Source organism: Pongo abelii, chromosome 1 (assembly GCF_028885655.2).
Source record: "Pongo abelii isolate AG06213 chromosome 1, NHGRI_mPonAbe1-v2.0_pri, whole genome shotgun sequence".
Taxonomy (NCBI): Eukaryota; Metazoa; Chordata; class Mammalia; order Primates; family Hominidae; genus Pongo; species Pongo abelii.
Window position 1 is genome coordinate 218,284,055 of NC_071985.2, and position 26,179 is coordinate 218,310,233.

A 26,179-nucleotide genomic window follows, 5' to 3' on the forward strand; every position below is an offset into this window, starting at 1 on the left:
CCCCTCCCCACACAGTTGCTGCAACCAAAAATGTCTCCACACATTGGCAGATGTATGCTGGGGAGCAAAATCACCCCGTCTCCCCCTTCCCCTCTCAGTTTGCTTTGTAGCCTCATATCCCCTCAACCTCACGCCGGTGCAGTGAACGAGTGACAGCCCTCTGGTAGCTCCCTGCACAAGTCGTGCTACCTTTCTGATTGGACCTGTCTCAGGTCACATGCCCATCCCTGAGCCAATCACTGTGGTGAGGAAGGGGATGCAATGTGTTGATTGGCCAGGCCTGGAGCACGGGCTCCAGCCTTGGTCCTGGGCGGTGAGGTTTCTGCAGAACCTCCAGGATCCCATGGGGCAGCGCCTGAACAGAAATCCAGGCTTCTGTGCTGGGAGGGGAGGAAAGAGAGGCAGAGGAGATAGAGTGCAGGAAGCCACCATAGCCCACTTCCTTTGCTGGAGCTTAGTGCTCCATTTATATGTTGTTTGACAATGATGTCATGTGTCAGGTTCTAAAGTGGGTTAGGTCCTTGAGGTCTCAGTAGGGCAGGGTGACGCCGATGCGAAATTCTTTTTTTTTTTGAGACAGGGTCTCACTCTGTCGCCCAGGCTGGAGTGTGACGAAGTGATCTTGGCTCACTGCAGTCTTTACCTCCTGGGCTCAAGTGATCCTCCCACCTCAGCCTCCTGAGTAGCTGGGACTACAGGTGTGCACTGCCTCGCCCATTTAATTTTTGTATTTTTAGTAGAGACAGGTTTATGCCATGTTACTCAGGCTGGTCTTGAATTCCTGGACTCGAGTGATCTGCCTGCCTTGGCCTCCCAAAGTGCTAAGTGCTGGGATTACAGGGTTGTGCCACTGCGCCCACAGCCCTGGATGTTAGGACGGATTGCTAATAAATCTATCATCAAGACGTGATTTGCATAGTTGTCGCTTTATTATATTATTTTCCTTCTGTGACCTTTCCAAGTCTGAAACAGTCCCAGAGACTTCTTTTGGTTAGTTATTTGCAATCACCTGCAGGACACACACACAAGAAAATCATCAGGTTCACCTAACCGCGGAGCTGTGCATGGCAGTTTTCTGTCTCTGTCCTCCTGGGCTAAGCTACTCATGTGAGTTACAGGCAGCCCACACTACAGTAGCTCCTGCCTGAGGAGTTCTGATGACGCTTCGGAAAAAAAGATGTGATCAAGCTTTTCATTGACCTGTTAGGGTCTTCGTGTAAAGGGGGTCTTAGCCAGGAGTCCTGTGTGGGCTTCAGGGTAGGGGGCCTTTGAACCCCTAAAAATTATATTCCAAATGCGTGGATGGCATATTTTTAGATTTCATTTGTTTCTCAAATCAAAACTGCTGTTTGCAAGGCAGTTATGCACTGTAGTTGGGGCTATAACTGTTTCCAGAGGCTGTTGATCAGTGTCTGGTAAACGTTTTTTTTTTTTCTTTTTTTGAGACAGTCTTACTCTGTTGCCCAGGCTGGAGTGCAGTAGGGTGATCTGGGCTCACTGCAACCTCCACCACGCAGTTTCAAGTGCTTCTCGTGCATCAGCCTACCTGGTAGCTGAGATTATAGTCATGCACCACCATGCCCGGCTAATTTTTTGCATTTTTAGTAGAGATGAGGTTTCACCATGTTGGCCAGGCTGGTCTCAAAGGCTGACCTCAAGTGATCTACTTGCCTCAGCTTCCCAAAGTGCTCAGATTACAGGTGTGAGCCACCGCGCCCAGCCTGTTAAACATTTTGATATGCCAACTTCATGATCCAGTGCTGTAAACGGCAGGAGATCCAGCTGCTACAGCACAAATACTCAGACCAGTGTGCAAGAATTATGTCCAAGGATGTTCATTGCACAATGTAAGTAAGAGTGAAAAATAGGAAACATGAAAGCTTCATTCATTATACTCAAACTATGGAATACTATTTAGCTGTTCAAAAGAATGACATGTATGTACTAACATGTAAAATGTGATAAGGTGTTAAGTGAAAAACAGCTGCAGAACAGTATGAAGACTCAGATCCTAGTTTTTGCTTAGAAGACAGTGTCTATCTATGTAAATATATAGCTGTATATGCACATAAAGTTGAGACCGCACACAAGCTGTTAACAATGACAACTTGGCCAGGCACAGTGGCTCATGCCTGTAATCCCAGCACTTTTGGAGGCCAAGGCGGGTAGATCACCTGAGGTCAGGAGTTTGAGACCAGCCTGGCCAACATGGTGAAACTCCATCTCTACTAAAAATACAAAAATTAGTTGGGCGTGGTGGTGTGTGCCTGTAATCCCAGCTACTCAGGAGGCTGAGGCAGAAGAATCGCTTGAACCCGGGAGGCGGAGGTTGCAGTGAGCCGAGATCAAGCCACTGCACTTCAGCCTGGTGACAGAGCGAGACTCTGTCTCAAAAAACAGAAACAAAAACAATGATTACCTCTGGAGAGTGGAATTAGAGATGTAAAATGAGGGGGGACTTCTACTTTTTTACCTGATACTCTCTTATATTCTTTTAATATTTTTACAAAGAGTATGTATTACCTTCTGGAAAAAGAATAAAAACTAAGGATTGCTGAAGTTCATGTGTGACTGTCATTCAGCGGACATTTGTTGAAAGGATGAATGCCCCAGGCCATTTGTCTCCTCTGCTTCTCTGCCCTTATCTTTTGCTTGTACTTCCTGACCTTGGCTTGTCACCTGTCTGGGTTTATCCAGCCAGGTGCTCTCAGGCACCCCCAGGGCTCTAGTGGTACTGACTCCAGGCGGCACACACTGTGTCCCTGGGTTGGGGCCACTTCAAGGTTTCACTAGCCCCTCCGCCGCTGCCAGGGGCAGCCCCCACCTAAGGACTGCTGGTTGCTTGGCTCTCCCCCTTCTGAAACCCATTACCGGGCATCTGTGCCTGTCCCGACTGCTATCCCATGAACACAGGGCCTCTGCCCAGCTGCCTCGGGAGGTGTGCTGCCCCGTGGATCCCTGCTGCCATCTGGCCATGCTTTGGGATCTGGCCTGTTCTGTTGTGCTTGTGTCTGTGGCTGGGAACAGCTGATGCTGGGACAACAGATCAGGACAATTGCCCCTGCCCCTGCTTCAGGTCCCCAGGGAGCTGCCAGGACCAGCTGCACGGTGACTCCCACAGCAGCTGGGGCTGGAAAACGGTCTTAGGATTTGGCTGGGAAAGGCCCCTAAGCAGCCTTTTGTCCAGTCAGTCTCAGGCCAGACTCCTTTGACGTGCGTGGCGCCTCCAAAGGTGGACTCAGATGGGTTTTTCCCAATTTATATGTAAAAAAGCACCAATTAATGATTAATGGCTACTGTCTTTTTAATTTTCCATTTTTCTCCAACAAACGTGTTTGGAATCTCTGCCTGTGACCACTTGTTGGCAAAAGGATGCCAGCAGACAGACAAATGAACAAGGAGCTGGCAAGAATCAATGGGAACACTTGGAAGCAGCCACCTGCTTATTTTGACAGTTTAGTTTTCCTGTGATCACGTGCTCATGGCTGCAGTTTCATATTTGGTTTATAAGTGTCAGTTTAATTCAGTTTAACACTTCTCTGCAAATTAAACTTAGTGAAGTCAGATGCCAGCTTTTCCCTTCTTTAGGGGCTCTGCCACAAATACCATAACTCCCATTTGCTCTAGCGCCTAAATTGTGGAGGAGTCCTGGCCTAGTTCAAGTCCCATTTTACAAAAGAGCAAACTGAGGTGGTCCCTCATCGGCATAGTGTCCGACTTTTCCCTCCCAGCATCCAGTACCAGACATGGTGGCTCCTCTAACCTCTTCCGGGCACCCCTTTCCTTTGTGTGTGTGTGTGTGTGTGTGTTTTCTTTTTGAGATGGTGTCTCACTCTGTTGCCCAGGCTGGAGTGCAGTGGCGTGAACTCAGGTTACTGCAACCTCCACCTCCCAGGTTCAAGTGATTCCCCTGCTTCAGCCTTCTGAGTAGCTGGGATTACAAGCACGTATCACCACACCCAGCTTATTTTTGTATTTTTAGTAGAGATGGGGTTTCCCCATGTTGACCAGGCTGGTCTCGAACTCCTGACCTCTGGTGATCTGCCCATCTTGACCTCCCAAAGTGCCTGGATTACAGGCGTGAGCCACCAGGCACCCCTTTCTTGTGACGGGGTTTCCTGTTCTGGCTGCTTTCACCTACTGCTGCATGTATCCATGGCTGCTCCTTAATATTGATGCCAGTTATTATTATCATTATATTTGGAGACAGGGTCTTGCTATGTCTCCTAGGCTTAAGTGCATTGGTGCGACCTTGGCTCACTGTAGTGTTGGCCTCCCAGGCCCAAGTGATCCTTCCACCTAAGCCTCCCAAGTAGCTGAGACTACAGGCATGTACCACCATGCCTGAGTAATTAAATTTTTTTTGTAAAGACAGAGTCTTGCTATGTTGCCCAGGCTGGTCTTGAACTCCTGGGCTCAAGCAATCCTCCCTCCTTGGCCTCCCAAAGTGCTGCGATTACAGGCATGAGCCATGGCACCTGGCCTATTATTTTCAATGAATAATTTTAATGCTCATTGTTATAAAAAAAGTGTGTTCATTGTTAAAAACAAATTGAGTTATTTTGGAAGCTGAAAAGAGACACCTCTCTGAGTTTACTTTTACAAGACAGGGGGACCAACTCGGCTTTATTTGCCTGAGATGGTCCCAGTGTAAAACAGGAAGTCCCGCATCCTGGAAAACCTCTCAGTCCTGGGTAAACCAGGATGGTTGGTCACCCTGCAGAATAGCTGGAAGACCCCTGAGGGGGAATAATTTCCAATAATTAATGCTATGGGGATATCAGATTTTGGGCTTTGCAGATAAATATACCTGTTTATAGCATTGGATGGTGGAGTCTGGGCCTACTCACAGATAAACAAAAATAAAATCACCATATCTGTGGAACTCACTCTTTTTTTTTTTTTTTTTTAGATGGAGTTTCACTCTTCTTGTTGAGGCTGGAGTGCTATGGTGCAATCTTGGCTCATTGCAACCTCCATCTCCCAGGTTCAATGGAGTCTCCTGCCTCAGCCTCCTGAGTAGCTGGGATTACAGGAGTGCGCTACCACACCTGGTTAATTTTTTTGGATTTTTTTTTAGTAGAGATGGGGTTTTGCCAGGTTGGTCAGGCTGGTCTTGAACTTCTGACCTCGTGATCTGCCCGCCTTGACCTCCCAAAGTGCTGGGATTACAGGCATGAGCCACCTCGCCCAGCAGAACTCACTGTTAATATGCCTGAGGAGTGTCCAACCTCTTTGGACAAGGCCACCCTCTATGTTCCTTTTCACTCAGCTTTACCCAGACAGAAATTTTGGGGACCCATGGCAGGCCCAGCAGTTACCCAGGTCTGCAGCCTCCTCCACGGGGTTCCCATCTAGCTCTCAAGAGGAAGGAGGGGGTTCTCAGTCACCAGGTGGGCATGGCACTCCCGAGGCCGGGTGAGCAGGGCAGTGCCTTGGGGCTCAGGGCTGGTCCGGTTCTTACCGAATTGATCCAGTCGATGTAATTGGAGACCCGCGTGAAGACGGAGGGCTTGTGGTAGTAGTTGCAGCCGAGGCGAGACCCGAAGCTGACGATGCCATGCACCTGCCACCGGCCGTCAGACGCCTGACAGTTCAGCGGCCCACCAGAGTCTCCCTGAGGAAGGCCAGAGTTATAGGGAGGTAAAGGGAGAGAAAGGGGCTGCCCATTGGAACCATTGTTCTCAATGCATGTCTGTTGTTCTGCTGCAGGTCACTGTCCTCTGAAGCCGGCCCTTGTGGTCATAGCTCAAGGTGGTACCATAATTCCAACAAGAGCCAACACTTATTCTTCCTGTGTGGCCAGAGCTGAGCTAAGCATGTTCTATGTCTCATCTCATTAATCCTCGCAAAATCCTATGAGGTAAATATTCATAGTATCCCCAGGCCACGGAAGAGGAGAAACTGGAGTGTTGAGAGGTTGGGACTTGTCCAAGGTTGCACAGGCAGTTTGTAAAGGAGCTGAGGCCACATCCCAGACTTCAGCTGCCAGGCTCTTCCCCACTGGCTCCGTCTTCCCACGGGTGGTCTATGTGGGCAGAGTGTGTAGGGCACAGTGTGATCTGAAGGGCGTGTGGATCTCCTTCCTACTCCATCCCCACTTCACTGCTAAGTCCAACACAGAGCAATTCCTGGTGGTCAAGACACTGTCTCCAGGAAGGTTTCCGTGGCAGCTACCTGGAGGGGACACACTGCGCCATTGATGAGAGTAATTCAACAGAAAAGCCAGAAGTCATCGTAGAAAGGCCCTAACCCAGAGAATACTTTCCTTTGGTTCCCTTCCAGCATAGAGGAAAGGATACGGAATGACAGTCACGAGAGACCTTGATGAGACCCAGGGAAGGACTTCCCAGCAGTGAGATGGGTGGACACTACAAGGAGAATCTCAAAACATCTCAAAACAAGAACAAAAAAGAACCAAGATCGAGTTTTTTTTTTTGTTTTTTTTGAGTTTCGCTCTGTCACCCAGTCTGGATTGCAGTGGTGTGATCTCAGCTCACTGCAACCTCCGCCTCATGGCTTCAAGTGATTCTCCTGCCTCAGCCTCCCGAGTAGCTGTGAGTACAGGCGCCCGCCACCATGCCCAGCTAATTTTTGTATTTTTAGTAGAGACAAGGTTTCCCCATGTTGGCCAGGCTGGTCTCGAACTGCTGACCTCAAGTGGTCTGCCTGTCTTGGCCTCTCAAAGTGCTGGGATTACAGGCGTGAGCCACAGGCCTGGCCAAAGATCAGGTTCTGATATATCTGGAACATATTTCTCGGTACTTCTGCCAGGAGGCGGGAGGATGGACCTGTGGAGGGATGGACCTCTATAGACTTATTCCCAGCCACATTTTGTCATGCAGTGGGGCCCCTGATTTTGGTACTCACGTTGCAGCTGGAGATCACACCATCACCCCCAGCACAGATCATATTGGTCTTCACAGTGCTGCCCCACCAGCCAGAGCTGGAGCAGGTGGCATAGTCCACAACCAGCAACCGGCCCTGCTGCAGGACATCAGGAAGAGCCCCGTTGGCTGAATGAGATCAGAGAGAAGCCATTAGGAATGCAAGGACTCCTGAGAAGAAGGAAGTGGTGGACCCCTACTGGGTTTCCCCTGTTAACTGTCTTCCATCCATTGCAACATGCGAACAGCCATGTTTGTCTATACTGTGTCCTCACGGTTGATTGGTCCACAGTGAACACCTGACTCAAGCTAAGCCAATGAGCTCCCTCCCCTGGGATTCTGAGATGGGGTCTGAGAGATTCCGGTTTCAGAGGACATAAATCTGGGAAGCTGCTGGCAATGACTGACATTTTGTTTTATGTGGCGAATGAAGTAGACCCACAAAGAAAAGAAATTCTGAGGGAGGGTTTCCTGTGTTTCTTACAGGTTTCCAGCCCCTGATTCTAGCTTGTTCTTGATGCCTGGCTATATCTCTGCCCTTGGGTTGAAACTTTTAAATCCTTATAACAATTACCCTTTTTTTGCTGAGCTTGCTCCATGGCTTTCTGTCACTTATCTGAAATAAGAAAGTGAGCCTCCTGGCGGTTAGAGCCCCCTCCTTGGGAAAACTATGCTGGTGAGGTGAAGGGAGGGCTTTCATAATGGCCCCCAATGACACAGCCACCATCACCTCCATTACTGTTACCACAGCTGTGAGTGGCAAGGATGAGATTAACATAATTCTTCACTTCTGATTGAAGCCTAGGGAAGTTAAGCGTTGGCCGGGCGCAGTGGCTCACCCTCTAATCCCAGCACTTAGGGAGGCCAAGGTGGGCAGATCACTTGAGGTCAGGAGTTTGAGACCAGCCTGGCCAACATGGTGAAACCCCACCTCTACTAAAATACAAAAATTACCCGGGCATGGTAGCACTTGCCTATAATCCCAGCTACTTGGGAGGCTGAGGCAGGAGAATCGCTTGAGCTCGGGAGGCAGAGGTTGCAGTGAGCCGAGATTGCACCACTGCATTCCACTCTAGCCAGGGCAACAGAGCAAGACTCTGTCTCAAAAAAAAAAAAAAAAAAGGGAAGTTAAGCGTCTGGCTTAAGACGACTAATAAGTAATCAACACTTGTATAACATTTTGCAATGTGTGATGCATTTCCACCTTTCACCTCTTTTAGTCTTCACCAATAGTGTTTCCATTTTACAGAGGAGGAAACTGAGGTTCGGAAGTGGCTTGCCCAAGGTTTCACTGTGACCGACAGAGCTGGGCCTAAAAGCCAAGCATTTGGATGCCTCCCTGCTCTCACTGTCTCAGATGAAATGCACCTGCCTCAGGGTTGTCTGGGGGGGAAACAAACAGGTGGTTGTGCTTGTATCTTAATAAGCATGAAATTCCTCTTCTAGCACCGCTCACCGCAGGATTTGATGTGTCCTTGTGTTTACAGATAAGCCAGTCAAGAGGGCAATGGGAATTTTTCGAGGGTGGGTATGTGGATGTACCCCCGGAAAAATGTATCATTATACTTATGGGTTTATGTCATTAGGAAAAAATGTCATAATGTCATTATCACTCATAATCTCATTATGGTCATAAGGTCATTATCACTCATCCCTTCCTAGAATCTTCCAAACCTCTGGTGATTTCACAAGGGAACAGCGGGAACTCTGTTCCTCTTGGTGGCTACTGTCATTGGATCTCTGACCCTTGGAGTCTACGTCAAAGGAGACCCGCCCTCAGCCAGGTTCTGAGCAGCAAGACCGAATGGCACAGGGGACAGCTTTTGCTATGGGGCACGGAGGGTCTGATGAGGGCTCCAGGGGCCTCAGGTCACAGAGGAAAATGCTGTTCTGAACTCTAGCCTTGGGCCACACAGAAGATGTCACATGGTCTCTGTAACTTTCTTTCCACCACAGGGACAGTGACAACAACTAACACACAGCACCTACCCCATTCCAGGCTTTCTATGGATTATCTCCTTTAGTCCTCTTGACAACTCTGTGATGTAGGTGCTATTATTATGCTCCTTTTTTTTTTTTTTTTTTTTGAGACGGAGTCTCACTCTGTCCCCCAGGCTGGAGTGCAGTAGTGAAATCTGGGCTCACTGCAACCTCCATCTCCCAGGTTCAAACGATTCTCGTGCCTCAGCCTCCTGAGTAGCTGGGACTACAGGCGCACACCACCACATCCTGCTATTTTTTTTTTAAATATATTTTTGGTAGAGACGGGGTTTCTCCATGTCGGTCAGGCTGGTCTCCTGACCTCAAGTGATCCGCCCGCCAGGCCTCCCAAAGTGCTGGGATTACAGGCATGAGCCACCGCGCCCAGCCAATTATTTGCATTTTACAGATGAAAAAAGTGCTGCATGGAGAGACCTAGTAATGTGCCCAAGGTGTCACAGCTATTAGGTGGGAGAGCTGACATTTGAACCCAGGCAGGCATCAGCCTATGCCATCCTGTCTCTCTGAGGCAGCCACACACCCTGGGATGACAGATGAGAGGCCCTGGCCAGACAGGAGTGACATCAATCACCTCCCTTCCCTCCCAGGCCTGGGGGCTCCTGGCTCCCACTTACTCTGCAGCCTTCCCCAGCCCGTGACGTAGCAGGGGTAGTTGTTGGGTAGAATGGTGCCGGCAGGAGGGAGGCAGGCCAGCTGGATCTTGTCGGTGAGGGAGACGGGGTTAGCCAGTTTGAGCAGGGCAATGTCGTTCCTGGGTGAGTGCAGAGGCGGAGCATGAGGACAGGGTTGACTTTTCCTGCCCTGTGGGCTTTGGAGGGCTGGGAGACCTTGTCGTTTTCCCTGTATGTTACCCCAGGTTGCTCTGACTGGCAGGGCCCCAGGGCATCTTTGAAAATGCAGAGGGCCTTGTTGAAAGGGGGAAGGCAGGAAAGGCTGTGTCCTACTCCAGGGACAGTCACAGGGTCGACAGCACTGTCCCTGTGTCCCCAGGACCTGGCATGAAGTAGATACACCCTCAACGGACAGGGGCCCTGCAGGCTTAACTGGCAGCAAACCCAGGTTGCTCTGGCAGTCTTTGCTTCACCCTCCCCAGGTCACATCCCCACCCCAGACATCTTTGGAGCTGGTTCCACATCTAAGAGGCCAGAGCTCCTTCCCCCTCCCTATAGAGGAAGCAGAGGGCGTGTGGTGGAATTGAGACATTTGCCTCTGTGAGACCCCCATCTGTTCCCTGACAACCTCATCCCCAAGTGCACCCAGACAGAAACGAACCCTTTGGAGACTTGGTTGGAGTTCCAGTCCTTGTGTACCACAATCTTAGAGACACTGACGGCCAGCGAGCCGGACTCTGCAACGTAGAGGTTGTGCCGGCCCAACCCCACGCGGTAGGTCCTGGAGGAGCTGGGAGAAAGGGGGCCCAAGGAGAGGGTCACCTCCTGAGACCTGGCTTTGCATAATGCTGGGGATAGACCCAAGTAACTGGCTGCTGTGTGAGCCACTAGTTGGGGCTTGGGGATCTTTCCTCCCCTGGGACAATCAATTAGTTATAATAGAGCCTAAAATATATAACGTAAGAACTATGATCATATAATAATTGTTACTATACTAACTATAAACTACAATATAAAATAAAAGTTATAAGATCACAAACTCTATAGTATTATGGAGGGAATGAGATGAACACAGAGGAAACAGGAGTCATTTGCTCTCAAGGACATTTTTCCCACCTTTCATTTTCAGATGGGGAAACTGAGGCCCAGAGAGGAGTAACCTGGCCCAGAGTCCCACCGTTAGTGAGAAATCAGAACTAGAAGCCAGGACTCCTGACTGTAGACCTCTATTAGTATCCCATCACCTCCTAGAGCTTATTATAAATCAGATGGGAGAAGGGATCACTCCTGGTAGGGAGTCACACCGACCCAGCAGAAACTCTGGTGAGTTCCAGCTGTGATGAGCAGAGGTCACGGACAATGAAGAGGATAAGTGAACAACATTGCAGAACCTCGTGGGCCTTTATAATTCATCTATAATTCAGAATTAGCTTTCACTGAGCACTTACTAAGTGCCAGGCCCTTTAGTAAATCAACTTATTGAATTCATACTAAATTCTGTTACTCCATTTTCTGCAGGTGATGGTATTGAAGCTTTGAGAAGTCAGTTAAGTTGTTCAAGGGAATCCAATTCCAGATCCAGAGGCCACATGTAGTTTCCCCAAGAGGGCAGAGATTAGGCCTTCCCCTTCTCCTCATCCACCCTCAGTACCTGGCACAGGACATTCCATCCATGCCATGTTCTGACATTGATGGGCCAAAACACTGAACTGTTGATTGACTACAGCTTGTGTCTCAGCCAGGCTAGTGGTTATTTGCAAGGCTGCTTTATGTAGCGTGGTTGAGGCCCTTTGAGCCCCCAGCTCAGAAATGAGCACTGGCTGGTGAGCAGGCCAAGCGCCCAGGGAATGGCAGTTACCTGATGCAGTGGGCAGCCGTCAGGACCCAGTTGTTGGCTATCAGGGACCCTCCGCAGGTGTGGTACCACTTGCCATTGGAGGTGTACTGCAGGGAGACCTGGGGAGAAACACAGGAGCTCTGTGGCTGTGGCTGAAAAAGCAGGGCCTCCCTGCACTCCAGTGTCCCAAGAACGGGGCTGGGACAAGGGTAAGGGGGAGTGAGGCACTCGCCTCAGGTGCACAACTTAAGGGAGCACCGAAAACCTCAGCCATCAAGATAAAAAACATTTTAATGCAATCTATATTAAAAACAATCAGGCCAGGCATGGCGGCTCATGCTTGTAATCCCAACACTTTGGGAGGCCAAGGAAGGAGGATCACTTGAGCCCAGGAGTTTGAGACCAGCCTGGGCAACATGGTGAAACCCCATCTGATAAGGTTTGGCTGTGTCCCCACCCAAATCTCATCTTGAATTGTAGTTCCCATAATCCCCATGTGTCGTGGGAGGGACCTGGTGGGAGGTAATTGAATCATGAGGATGGTTACCCCCATGCTGTTTTCATGGTAGTGAGTGAGTTCTCACAAGATCTGATGGTTTTATAAGGGGCTTTCCCCCACTTTTGCTCGGCACTTCTCCCTGGTACCGCTGCGTGAACAAGGATGTGTTTCCTTCCCTTCTGCCATGATTGTAAGTTTCCTGAGGCCTCCCCAGCCACGCTGAGCTGTGAGTCATTTAAACCTCTTTCCTTTATAAATTACCCAGTCTCAGGTATGTCTTTATTAGCAGTGTGAGGAAGGACTAATACATTGTCTCTACAACAAAAATAGCCCAAAATGAGCCGCTGGGTGCGGCGCTGCATGCCTATAGTCCCAGCTACTCAGAAGGCTGAGGTGGGAGGATTGCTTGATCTCAGAAAGTCCAGGTTGCAGTGAGCTGTGATTGCGTTGTGCTCAGCCTAGGTAACACAGCAAGGGCCTGTCTCCGCTCTGCTCCCCTCCCCCCCAAAAAAAGCAACAACAAAATTAACGCAAAAAATCTAGGATAAAAAAATAAAAAAACATGTAGACTATTAAAAAATAACTATTCTGCCAGGCATGGTGCCTCATGCCTGTAATTCTAGCACTTTGGGAGGCCAAGGCAGGTGAATCCACCTGAGGTCAGGAATTTGAGACCAGCTGGCCAACATGGTGAAATACCATCTCTACTAAAAATACAAAAATTAGCCGGGTGTGATGGCGGGTGTCTGTAATCCCAGCTACTCAGGAGGCTGAGGCAGGAGAATCACTTGAACCTGGGAGGCAGATGTTGCAGTGAGCCGAGATCGTGCTATTGCACTCCAGCCTGGGTGACAAGAGTGAGACTCCGACACAAAAAGAAAAGCAAAAAAACCCCAGAAAACCCTGTTCTGAACATCTTTCTGCAGCTGGATTGGTTTGGATCTTCCCCTCCTTGGGAGCTCTTTACTTAGCTCCCTCCAGTTTAGTATGTCCAAAACAAAATTCCTGAATTATCCCAAACATGGTCCTTTCCCAGGGTCCTCTGTCACAGCCAATGGCAACTCCGGTGCTACTCGGGCCCCAAACCTTGGTGTCATCCTTGGCTTCTGTCTTTCCCTCTTATCCCTCATTCAAGTCCATCAGCAAATCCCATCAGCTCTAGCTTGGGAATATGTGGAGTGGTTGCTACCCCTTGGTCACTACCTCAACTGCGTGTCACAATCATTCTCTCTTTTGGATGATCACTCTAGTCTCCCATCTCTTCTCCCCACTCCCGCCCACATTTTCTCAACACAGCAGCCGGAATGATCCTTTTTGAATGGAAGTCACATGACTTCTCTTCTCTGCTCAGGCCCTCCAGTGGCTCCCCCTTTACAGTTTATAAAACCTAAAACTGTCTGATGACCTACTAGGCCCTCCGTGGCCTCTCTGACCCCATAGGCTGCCACTCTCCTCTCCTCCAGCCACACTGACTTCCATGCAGTTCAGCAAATACACCAAACCCACTTCTGCCTCAGGGCCTTTGCACTGGCTCTTCCTCTTGCCTGGAATATTCTTGCAAATATCGATGTAGCTCTTTCCTTCACTTCCTGTTAGTCGCTGCTCCAGTTTACCTTCTCCATGGGGTCTTCTATGACCACGCTAACCCAAACAGTGTGCCCACACACATACATGCACGCTCATGTACATATGCACACACAGACACACTCGTCTCCTTCCTCTTGCTCTGTGTTACTCTTCATCATAGTATCTTTCATTTCCTGGCATGTTATGAATTTACCCATTCAGTTGTTTATTGTCTCACTCCTCTACTTTATTTTATTTTTATTTTTTGAGATGGAGTCTGGCTTTGTCCCTCAAGTTGGAGTGCAGTGGCAAGATCTCGGCTCACTGCAACCTCTGTCTCCTGGGTTCAAGTGATTCTCCTGCCTAAACCACCAGAGTAGCTGGGATTACAGGTGCCTGCCACCACACCTGGCTAATTTACTTGTATTTTTAGTAGAGACGGGGTTTCGCCATGTTAGCTAGGCTGATCTCGAACTCCTGACCTCAGGTGATCCTCCCACCTCGGCCTCCAAAAGTACTGGGATTACAGGTGTCAGCCACCGTGCCCACCCACTTCTCCACTTTAATAAAGGCTTCATGAATTTTTTTCCCCCACTGCTATGTGCCAGGTGACTAGAACAGTGCCTGGTACATACTGGGTCTTTACCAAATGCTTACTGATTGAACAAGTGAGTGAATAAGCAAATGAATAGAATGAAAGAGATCACCAGGGGCGGGTGATCTTGTCTCCTGCTGGTCTAGTTTCTCCTTGAAGACCAAATCCACTCATAGGACCATGAGACTCTATAAGTGGACCTTACTCCCCTGTCCCCCGGCTCCTCATTTTTTAAAAAAAAATTTTTTTCAGGTTAAAAAATGGTTCCTAGGCAGGGCACAGTGGCTCACGCCTGAAATCCCAGCTACTCAGGGGGCTGAGGCAGGAGAATCAGTTGAACCGGGGAGGCGGAGGTTGCAGTGAGCTGAGATGGCACCACCGCACTCCAGCCTGGGCGAGAGTGAGACTCTGTCTCAGAAAAAAAAAATAAAATAAAATAAAAAAGGTTTGTGTTTAGGTTGACAGTTTAACAGGTGTGGGGTAGAACTTTAAGGTGGTGGGGGCCAGGCACGGTGGCTCATGCCTGTAATCCCAGCACTTTGGGAGGCTGAGGTGGGTGGGTCACTTGAGGCCAGGAGTTCCAGACCAACCTGGCCAACATGATCAGACCTCGTCTCTACTAAAAATACAAAAATTAGCTGGGCGTGGTGGTGTGTGCCTGTAATCCCAGCTACTTGGGAGGCTGAGGTAGGAGAATCACTTGAACTCAGGAGGCGGAGGTTGCAGTGAGCCGGGATGGCGCCATTGCACTCCAGCCTGGGCGACAGAGTGAGACCCTGTCTTTAAAAAGAAAAAAAAAAAAAGAACTTTAAGGTGGTGACATTTGACACTGTTTTAGTCTCTAATGAAGCTGTTCCATGCCCTTCCTGTTCCTTCATTCCTCCTCCCCTGTCTTTCAATTCCCTGCCACGGCCACGCAGAGGGGAGGAAGGTGACAGTATGTCGTGGACTGCTCTGATCGGGCTTCCTATAACTGTGGGGAACGATGACCTGTTTGTTGGCAGATGCCTTCTTTTCTCTGAACGTTCTTGTTTTTAATTAGCCATTCGGCATTTCTCGTTTGTGTGACATTAAGAGGTCTTAAAAAAGATGTTTAAGATTAGAAAAAGTGAAAAAAGATACTTAAAATTATGTACCCCCCCATTTAAAAATGTGCTGAAACCATCCTACAGATGTGAAATTTAGTCCACATAATATGTATTATGTGTGGCCAGCAAAGTGTAGCTAAAAGAGGTAGCACTGAACCAAATTTGAATCCTCATTCCCCCCAGGCTAACTCAGTGCCTTTGGGCAATTCTGTAACCTTTCCAAGTCCCAGTTACCTTCTCTGGAAATGGGGAACATAAGCCACTGTGTAGGGCTCTCAGGATGATTAATACTGTAATTACAATAGCTGGCTGGGCGGGATGGCTCATGCCTGTAATCCTAGCACTTTGGGAGGCTGAGGCAGTAGGATCAGGAGTTTGAGACCAGCCTGGCCAACATGATGAAACCGCGTCTCTATTAAAAATACAAAAAATTAGCCGGGTGTGGTGGTGGGCACCTGTAATCTTAGGTATTTGGTAGGCTGAAGCAGGAGAATTAATTGCTTGAACCCAGGAAGTGGAGGTTGCAGTTAGCCGAGATTGTGCCACTGCATTCCAGCCTGGGTGACAGAATGAGACTCTGTCTCCAGGAGAATAAAGAAAATTGCATTAAAATATTATTCATTTTGGTTAGTGAGGTTTTTTTTTTTGACGGCTAGCTATGTCGTCCATGCTGGACTCAAACTCTTGGGCTCAAGCAATCCTCCTGCCTCAGCCTCTTGAATAGCTAGGATTAAAGGTGCGTGCCACTGTGCCTGGCTGGTTGCTGAGTTTTGTGCTACCCCCTTACATTTTGCCTCCAGAGTGAATGTCTTACTTGCCTCATCTGAGTCCCCACCCAGCTAGATCTGCCTGTTATCTCAGTAAAAACATTTCCCCAGGGAAACAGGAGCACAGAGCATAGGGACTCTTCACAGACTAACATTCACTGGTTCTCAAGAGAATACCTTTGTGCAAGAGGGTGAGGAAGTATTTTTGTAGGCAGCAATGATTAGTTCTCAGCACAAATGCGCCCGGTGCTATGGGGCCCTGTAGCAGAGGGACTGTGGCCCTTCTTCCAAATTCTCAGGAAAAAATACTTTGGGACGATGAGAAAAGCAAAAGAACTGGCAAAAGTACACAAAGCCAAGTATATAAATTGCGAGGCTGGGTTGAGTGGCTCACGCCTGTAATCCCAGCACTTTGGGAGGCTGAGGCAGGAGGATCACTTGAGCCCAGGAATTCAAGACCAGCCTGGATAACATAGTGAGACCCATCTCTAAAAAAAAAAAAAAAAATTAACCGGGTGTGGTGGCACGCACATGCGGTCTCAGCTGGTAGGGAGGCTGAGGTGGGAGGATCGCTTGAGCCTAGGAGTTCGAGGCCGCTGTGAGCCATGTTTCACCAGCCACTGTACACCAGCTTGGGTGACAGAATGTGACATTGTCTCAAAAAAAAAAAATTATTATGGCTGAGCACTGTGGTGGGTGCCTGTAATCCCAGCACTTTGGGAGGCTGAGGCAGGTGGATAGCTGGAGCCCAGGAGTTGGAGGCTGCAGTGAGCTATGATTGTGCCACTGCACTCCAGCCTGGGTGACAGAGCAAGACTCTGTCTCAAAAAAAAAGAAAAAAATGTGAAATATCTGCCATCATTCTATCATTCACAGTTTTTTTTTTTTTTTTTGACAGAGTCTCACTCTATCACCCAGGCTGGAGTGCAGAGGTGTGATCTTGGCACACCGCAACCTCTGCCTCCAGTGTTCAAGTGATTCTTGTGCCTCAGCTCCCAAGTAGCTGGGACTACAGGTGCCCACCACCATGCCTGGCTAATTTTTGTATTTTTAATAGAGGAAGAGTTTCACCATGTTGGCCAGGCTGGTCTCAAACTCCTGACCTCAGGTGATCCACCTGCCTTAGCCTGCCAAAGTGCTGGGATTATAGGCCTGAGCCACCACGCCTGGCCTATCATGGACAGTCTCTTAATCAAGGAGCAGATGAATGAACGCTGGCCTCTCTAAACACAGGGACTGCTGCATGGGTCACTCTGAATGCTCAAGGCTAGTGGGCTGCTAGTTGCTCCTCCTACTGAAGGTAGAAACTCATCCTGATTCAGCTGGGTTTGCTCCTAAAGCAGTTTCTATCAATTATGCTTGCAATAATGAAATTTGATTAAACATGTAACCAATGAAATATGAGTTCAGAAAGAGAGTCGTTATTTATATGGAAACAAAGTTAACTGCTTGGAAGGGACTGGATCACTGTGACTCTTAAAAAATTCCTCTTGAATTAGTGTCTGTGAGAAAATGGAAAGATTGGGGGGAAAAGTCGTAAAAGTCGGGATGGGCTCATAACTCAGATTGCTTTGTGAACGTCTCAAAGTTACTGCTCTGCTTAAATGGACTTGTAGATGAGATATTATGGGGCGTGGTTTATATGAAAAAGGCAGTTAAGAACTCAAGAAATTGTTTACATAGTCTAAGATAAAATGTTTACAACATATATGTATGATTTAAAATAATTTCTTTATAACCAACTTTTCAATTACTCAGTCCCAATTACATCAGATAAATGAGATTTTACTATATTTGTTTACGTCAATGTAAACTGTATACATTTCTCTTAAAATCCCCACCATTAACACGTCTGAGTAATTTGCACCTGTGCCCCAATCAGCAGTTTAGTCTCGATACCACTATGATGATATCAACTTAAGAAAACACTTTTTTCATTGGTAACATTGATTTGCCTGTAGTTAAAGATTAATCTGCACAAATAGCACTGATTGGTTCCTTAAAGCAAGGAATGTTTGCATAGGTAGTCTTGAATGTTTCCTAGACTAATGGTACATTTGTAAACAAGCCTCTGATTGGTTAATAGAGTAATACTATATTTGCTGCCTATGGGCAGTGGGGAGGGGGCAGCTCCTTACTGCAGCTGGAGGAGGCACCTCTCTCTCCACTCCCAAGGTTGGCCAAGGCCACAAAAATGTATTTTTTTTTCTTTTTTTTTTTTGAGACAGAGTCTTGCTTTGTTTCCCAGGCTGGAGTGCAGTGGTGCGATTTCAGCTCACTGCAACCTCTGCCTCCTGGGTTCAAGCGATCCTCCTGCCTCAGCCTCCCGAGTTGCTGGGATTACAGGCGTGTGCCGCCACGCCTGGCTAATTTTTTATTATTAGTAGAGACAGGGTTTCACCATGTTGGCCAGGCTGGGCTCAAACTTCTGACTTCAGGTGATCCACCCACCACGACCTCCCAAAGTGCTGGGATAACAGGCATGAGCCACTGCGCCCAGCCGGAAATGTATCTTGTTGGTGAAGTTGCCTGTGCTGCTCTCTGAGTCCCATCAATCCTCACTTTGCCAGCACAATAGACTCCATGGTGGAAGGGCAAAGCGGGGATGTAAATGGAGTGGGGCAGGGATGGGAGGAAGTACAGTGTGGTTGACTCACCTGCCAGGGCCAGCTGTTGGGCCTCGCTTCTTCACCTCCAACCACCCTAGTCACATAAGGCGGGTAAGTGGGGTCCCCACAACTGAGGGCTGTGAAAAGAGAAAGGGTCTTGAGTCAGGAAGCTGCGACCCACACAATATAAACTACACTTGCTGCATTCTGAACCCCCAAATAGAAAACCCTGGTTCTAGAAGGATCCCAAGAGGTCATGGAATCCTGCTCTTTGCTCCAATTCTTTGAAACTCCATTTCGGTTTTCTTATGATTACAGGTCTGAATGCAGTAGGGGTTAGGTGGGGGCGAGAGGGGAGGACAGGAAGATCCTATTCCCAGCCCCACCAGGGCATGAGAAACCAGTAGCTCTGGGTGACAGGACTTACCTCCAGCCACCAAAGTGGACAACAGCAGCGTCCTTATCATGGTGTGTCCGTGGGAGTTCTGTATGCGTGGCCCTGGATAAGGCCCTGGTTTTATGAGCGAACTTATCAGTGAGAGATACACTAGGAGCACGCAAGATGGGGATTTTCTCAAAGCCCAGTGGAAAAAAGAGCTTGTGTCCAAATATTTTTTTCCCATTTCCTCCCAACTGTCACCCTAGAAATACTTTGAAAAAGATGCCAAAGGTAGATATTGGAATATGGGTTCCATCTGTTTTGAAGAGATTATGTTTTGTGTTGAGAAGGAAGAAAAATACTAATTGTTGGTCCTTGGAGTTGTGTTTTCTTTTTTTTTTTTTTCCTCCCTGGGTAAGACTGAGGAGAGGAGTTGTGTTTCCTTTCTTTCTTTCTTTTTTTTCTTTCTGAGATGGAGTCTTGCTCTGTCACCCAGGCTGGAGTGAAGTGGAGTGATCTCAGCTCACTGTAACCTCCGCCTCCTGGGTTCAAGCAATTCCCCTGCCTCAGCCTCCCTAGTAGTTGGGATTACAGGTGTGTGCCACCATTGCTGGCTAATTTTTGTATTTTTAGTGGAGATGGGGGTCTCATCATGTTGGCCAGGCTGGTCTCAAACTCCGGGCCTCAAGTGATCTGCTCACCTCGGCCTCCCAAAGTGCTGGGATTACAGGCTGAGACACTGCACCCGGCCAAGAGTTGTGTTTTCAATGAAAAGATTAAGGTGGCATGCTGAACCCACAGTGTTCTAAGGCAGTATTTCTCAATGGGCTGGTTCCGCCCATCAGGAGACCTTTGACAACATCTGGAGGCATTTTTGGTTGTCATGGCTGGGGTTGATGTATATTGGCATCCAGTGGGCAGAGAGCAGAGATGCTGCTAAACACCCGACAATGCACTGGGCAATAGGACTCACCCTGCCCCAAATGTCAATGGTGCTGAGGCTGAGAAGCCTGTTCCAGGCCATACCAGGGGTTGCAGTGTGACCTTGGCTGAGTCATGTAAGTCTCTAGACCCATCTGTGAAACAGAGAGAGAAACCTGTGCCCGGCATTGTTTCACAACACTGTGGTAAGGATTTGTATAATGTGGGGAAGGTGTGCACGTAGCAGAAGGCAAGGCTGACATGCACAATTAGGATCTGGCCGCTCTAATGATGGGGGGAAGCAGAACGCTGGCAGAGAAGGGCTTCATCTGGTGGATGAAAATGCACTTTATGGCCGGGCACGGTGGCTCACTCCTATAATCCCAGAACTTTGGGAGGCTGATGTGGGCGGACCACCTGAAGCCAGGAGTTCAAGACCAGCCTGGCCAACATGGTGAAACCCGGTTTCTACTAAAAATACAAAAATTAGTCGGGTGTGGTGCTGCATGCCTGTAGTTCCAGCTACTCAGGAGGCTGAGGCAGGAGAATCTCTCAAAACTTGGAGGTGGAGGTTGCAGTGAGCTGAGATCACACCACTGCACTCTAGTCTGGGCAACAGAGCAAGACTCCGTCTCAAAAAAAAAAAAAAAAAAACCCAGCTCAAGACTCTTAAGACTTGAGTTCAAGTGGTTTTTTTTTTTTTTGTTTTTTTTTTTTTTTTTTTTTTTTTGGAGACGGAGTCTTGCTCTGTCACTCAGGCTGGGGTGTAGTGGCGCGATCTCGGCTCACTGCAACCTCTGCCTCCCAAGTTCAAGCGATTTTTCTGCCTCAGCCTCCCGAGTAGCTGGGACTACAGGCACCGGCCACCACGCCCGACTTATTTTTGTATTTTTAGTAGGGACGGGATTTCACCATATTGGCCAGGCTGGTCTTGAACTCCTCATCTCGTGTTCGTCCGCCTCGGCCTCCCAAAGTGCTGGGATTACAGGCATGAGCCACCGCGCCCAGCTGAGTTCAAGTCTTTGATCCATCAATTTTGAGTGTGGTGGTCTGGACAAGCCACTTACCTTCTGGGCCTTAGTTTCCTAGATAACCATCCAGGCCTGGATTGCAGGATTGTTGTATGGGTAAGAAAATGGGTGGGAAAGAATTCTGTAATCTCCTTAGGATGGTGCAAAGGTGAAAGATTAGGTGGGGGGGCAGAATCCCATGGGACTGGATGTCAGAAGACATGGGTTCCAGTCCCAACTCCATCCCATACTCCCCGTAACAGTTTGGACTCATTTATGGTCTGTATCAGTCACTAAAGCAACCAACTATTTCTTAAGTCTCATATTTTATCTTAAAGGTTCATGTGAATTTGGCATTCTGCTCTGTATCTTTGTTTGTTTTAATATAAAAATAAAGTGTCCTGTATGAGGCCACTGAACAAACACCTGCTGTGAATTTGCTGTGTGACCTTTGGCCAGTCCCACAGGCTTTCTGGCCCGGGTGCCTATCTACAAACAGGGAGAGGAACAGATGCTCAATCTGTTCCATCATGTTGCTGTCAGGATTTTTTGTTTTGCTTTGTTTTTTTGTTTGTTTTTTGAGATGGAGTCTCGCTCTGTCACCCAAGCTGGAATGCAGCGGCGCCATCTCAGCTCACAGCAACCTCCATCAGGAGGTTCAAGCGATTCTCCTGCCTTTGCCTCCTGAGTTCCTGGGATTACAGGTGCCTGCCACCATGCCTCGCTAATTTTTTGTAATTTTAGTAGAGTCGGGGTTTCACCATGTTGGCTAGGCTGGTCTCGAACTCCTGACCTCAGGTGATCTACTTGCTTTAGCCTCCCAAAGTGCTGAGATTACATGCATAAGCCACCGCGCCCAGCCAGATGTGAAATTCTCACGGGGTTTGTGACTCATTCAGAACAACTACTCTGAGGAGCCACGTGGCTTAGGGGCTAGGGGCCTGGGCTTAAGACCCCCAGTGCCTCTGTGTAGTGAGTCTGTGGTTTGGCTCCTCTCTACAGAGTGTGGCCTGGGCCAGCAGCATCAGCACAGCTCAGTCGCTGGTTAGAAATGCAGAATTTCCCATCTTTGGTGTCTGTAGTTTAATAGGATCCCCAGATGATTTTGTTCCTCTGCATGTTAGCATTTGAGAGGCACTGGGCTAGGGTACATTTCACTCTCTATTCCTTGAGTTTCTCACCTATCAAAGAGAAACAATAACAATACTATTTATGTCTTAGGGTTGTTAGAATCAAACAACAGTTTATTCACTGAAAGCACTCAGAATAGTAACTGTGCAATTAACATTTACTCTTAATTCCTTAGACCTGCGGGCCTCAGATATTAGAACAGCACAAAATTCTTGAAACCTTTTCATCAAAGAATCCAAGTAGTTTAGCGGCTGGCAAACTTTCTGTGTAAAGGGCCAGATACTAAATATTTCAGACTTGCAGACCATATGGTCTCTGTCACAACTAGTCAACTCGGCCGTTGCAGTGCAAAAGCAGCCATATGGGCATAGCCGTGTTCCAATAAAACTTTATTTACAAAACAGATTTGGTTTGCAGGCTCTAGTTTGCAGTAAAGTGATGATCTGGGGTCTAGCACGTAGCACTAACAATAGCAAAATGTCTTGGAAGTCTCATTCTTCATCTGAAAGCTTAATTTGAATTTTGCAACTTCGTAATATAGCTGGGTTCATTTCAATGTAAAGTTTTTTCTTCCCTCCTGATCTTCACAGAAATGGATGTATGGGAAGATGCTGCGTGTTTATTCTCTGCCTTCACGTGGTCCCCTGGCTCCCTGCCATGAGGAACTTTGTAGACTCAACCTGTATCTCAACTTGATAGGACTCAGTTTCTGGGAATTGGACCCCCAAGGATACGCCGGAGGCCTGAGGCCTGAGGCCTGTGAGGAATGAGGCTTCCTCTCCTAAGGAACAAAAAGAGAGAGGGAAGGGTGGGTGCAGTGGCTCATGCCTTTAATCTCAGCACTTTGGGAGACTGAGGCGGATGGTGGATGAACTGAGGTCAGAAGTTCAAGACCAGCCTGGCCAACATGATGAAACCCCATCTCTACTAAAAAAAATTAAAAATTAGCCAGGTGTGGTAGTGGGTTTCTGTAATCCCAGCTACTCGGGAGGCTGAGGCAGGAGAATCGCTTGAACCAGGGAGGTGGAGGTTGCAGTGAGCCGAGATCGTGCCATTGCACTCCAGCCTGGGCAACAAGAGCGAAACTCCATCTCAAAAAAAAAAAAAAAAAAATGACGGAAGATTTGAGTCCAGGGAGTGAGGTCAGTAGTAGTAATGGCCCCCTCCGCCCTATTCACAAGCCTCTGTCATTTCATTGGCTCCCCAGTAAGGAGACAGGGCAGGTGTCCATTTCACAGATGGGGAAAACTGAGGTCCAGGGAGGTTAAGTGACTCAGCCACTGACTGCCTGTCGGTGGTGAGTTCAGAGCTCCAGCCCAGTGAGTGCCCTCCCTCTGCCCTGCCCTAGTTTATGCTTCTCATTTGAGTCAGAGAGAATGTGGATGTGGTGGCTGACCAAGATGGCCCTGATTCTTCATCCTCCCTGCATCCATGCCCTTTGCCATGCAGTGCCCTCCCGGGAGGTGGGTGAGACATGCAGAGCCAGGCTGCCCAGTCTGACCCACACTGGATCAGCCAACCCTGGCTGACCCCTAAACATATGAGTGAGTCCAGCCCAAATTAGCAGGGCTGCCTGACACCCCCAACTGTGCCCAGATGTGTCAGCAATAAGTGCTCATCACTGCATGCCACTGGGAATTTGGGGTTGGTTGTTAGGCAGCATTATCACGCCTCTGGTAGCTGATACAGTGGCTCGAAGTCTTTCGTGAGCATCTGGGAGCAATAATTCTCCTCTCAAGCCTCTGTCTCCCTGGGCTTATTGCTGGTTTTATTGAGGCTTCTCGGCACCCCCACAGCCTACACCTCCCTGGTCACTAGAGGAGGTCAGCATGCAAGGGCATCCTTAGACTTTAGGACTCATGGCAGAACCACAAGTTGTTAGTTGCACAGGCTCTGGAGTTAGACTACCTGGGTTTAAATCATGGTGCCCCATTGCTAGCTGTGTGATCTGGGCTGAGGTTTGAAATCTCTCTGAGCCTCAGTTTCCTCGTCTGTAAAGAGGGATAATAAGCAGGGTTGCCATGAGGATGAAATGAGGTCATATATATGAAGCCTTGGGCGGAGCCTAACAAATTAGCAAGTGCTCAATACATGCTAGCCACACAACGGCTATTAGGCACCCAATGGCACACTAGTGGATCAGTGGCTCGTGGGGCTCTCAGCAGCCCCTTCCAGGCCTCCCAGCCCCTAGGCAGAAGGTGGAGGTGGGTGGGTCAGTACCTAAGTTTCCAGTTTCCCTCCCTTCCAGCCACCAGTTTGTGACCTCTGGGACAAAGTCCACAAATCCCTACTGTCACCCGAGCCAGATCCCAGGGAGTCCTTCCAGACCCCTCCTTCTCCCTCCCCACTACACCCACCACAGTGCGCTTTGGATTTTGCCTTCTAACACGGGAGGAAGGATAGTGAATTTGGTTCCTATTGCTGTTGTAACAAATTGTCACAAACTTAGTGGCTAAAAACACACACATTTATTATCTTGTAATTCTGGAGGTCGGAAGTCCACAGTTTGTCTCACTGGGCTAAAGTCCAGGTATGGGCAGGACTGTTCCCTTCTGGAGGTCTAGAGAAGAATCCATTTCCTGGCCTTCACCAGCTTCCAGAGGCCGCCTGCATCCCTTGGTTCATGGCCCCTTCATCTATCTTCAGAGCCAGCAGCGTAGCATCTTCAAATCTCTCTCTGACCCTGACCCTGACCCTCTTGTCTCCCTCTTCTAAGGACCCTTATTGATTACACAGAGCCCACCCAGATAATCCAAGATGGTCACTCCATGGGAAGATCCTTAATTTAATCATATCTGAAAAATCTCTTTTGCCGAGTAAGGTAACATGTTCACAGGTTCTGGGGATTGGGGTGTACACATCTTTTACAGGGAGCATTATTCTGTTTACCACACATAGGCATTGATTCTTGGGCATAATAGTGGATCCTGTCCCCAAAGCTGAGAATTTTAGACTCTTTTTTTTTTCTGGAGACAGAGTTTCGCTCTTTCGCCCACCCAGGCTGGAGTGAAGTGGCACGATCTCGGCTCACTGCAACTTCCACTCCCCAGGTCCAAGTGATTCTCCTGCCTTAGCCTCCCGAGTAGCTAGGATTATAGGCGCCTGCCACCACGCCTGGCTAATTTTTTGTATTTTTAGTAGAGACAGGGTTTTGACATGTTGGCCAGGCTGGTCTTGAACTCTTGACCTCAGGTGATCCACCCCCACCTTGGCCTCCCAAAGTGCTAGGATTACAGGTGTGAGCCACCATGCCTGGCCAAATTTTACAGTCTTGTTGAACAAACCGAACTGTGGGTTGTGTTTCACCACGTATTAGCTAACAAATGGTAATTTTTGTTGTTGTTGTTGTTTCTCGTTTTCTGAGACAGGGTCTTACTCTGTTGACCAGGCTGGGGTGCAGTGGCACGATCACGGCTCACTGCAGCCTTGACCTCCTAGGCTCAAGTGATCCTCCTGTCTCAGCCTCCCAAGTAGCTGCCACCACAGGTACATGCCACCATGCCTGGCTAATTTTTGTATTCTTTGTAGAGACAGCTATGTTGCCCAGGCTGGTCTCGAACTCCTGGGCTCAAGCACTCCTTCTGCCTCAGCCTTCCGCGTAGCTGGGACTACAGGTGTGTGCTACCATGCCTGGCTCCTGACAAATAATCGTTTTGATAATTAATCAGATTCCTGGAAGTTTATGTAGATATGGGGCTGGAGGCCTGCTGCTTAACACTATAGTTGTGCCTCTTAAATAATTACTGAAACCTCCCTTTTCTCCTTTTATTACCACGTCCATCCGGGCTGCGTTATTTCTGGCCTAGACTGCTGCAGCAGCCTCCTTACTGGCCTCTCTGCCTCCACTCTTGCTTGCTCTAAATCACCCTCCCCACAGCTGTCTGAGGGACACTTTAGTGTACACATCGGACCACAGTGGCCACTTCTTTATCTAAAAGCCCTCTACAGCTCCTACTGCCCTCAGCATGAAGTCCCAGCAGCCCGTACCACTGCACAAGGCCTTCCTTAAGGGCGTTTGCTTCCTCTCCAGCCTTGTCGCTTGCCCCTCCCTGCCAGGGTGACCAACCATCTTGGTTTGCCTGGGACTGTTCCAGTTTTAGCATTGAAACTCCCGTGTCTTGGAAAACTCAGTCCAGGCAAACCAGGACAATTGGTCACTATGCCCTTGCCCCTGACTTTATGCTCTGGCAACACCGGAGTTCTCTTCCAAGCAGTCACTATAGCTTTGCTCATGCTGTTCCCTTGGCTGGAAAGTGACCCTTTCTGTTCCCTAATGAA

General features: G+C 48.6%; 1 protein-coding gene across 1 annotated transcript; it reads right to left on the minus strand.

The window, feature by feature from the left end:
* Window positions 1-907: 907 nt before the first annotated feature.
* LOC100462303 (chymotrypsin-like elastase family member 2A) lies at window positions 908-18,949 on the minus strand. The gene is made up of 8 exons (XM_024251925.2): window positions 18,888-18,949; window positions 18,509-18,597; window positions 11,358-11,455; window positions 10,161-10,289; window positions 9,503-9,639; window positions 6,871-7,016; window positions 5,465-5,617; window positions 908-1,009 (listed from the first exon to the last, which is right to left on the minus strand). The coding sequence occupies exons 1-8, from the start codon at window positions 18,925-18,927 to the stop codon at window positions 992-994; spliced, it is 810 nt and encodes a 269-aa protein (XP_024107693.2). The 5' UTR covers window positions 18,928-18,949; the 3' UTR covers window positions 908-991.
* Window positions 18,950-26,179: the final 7,230 nt, after the last annotated feature.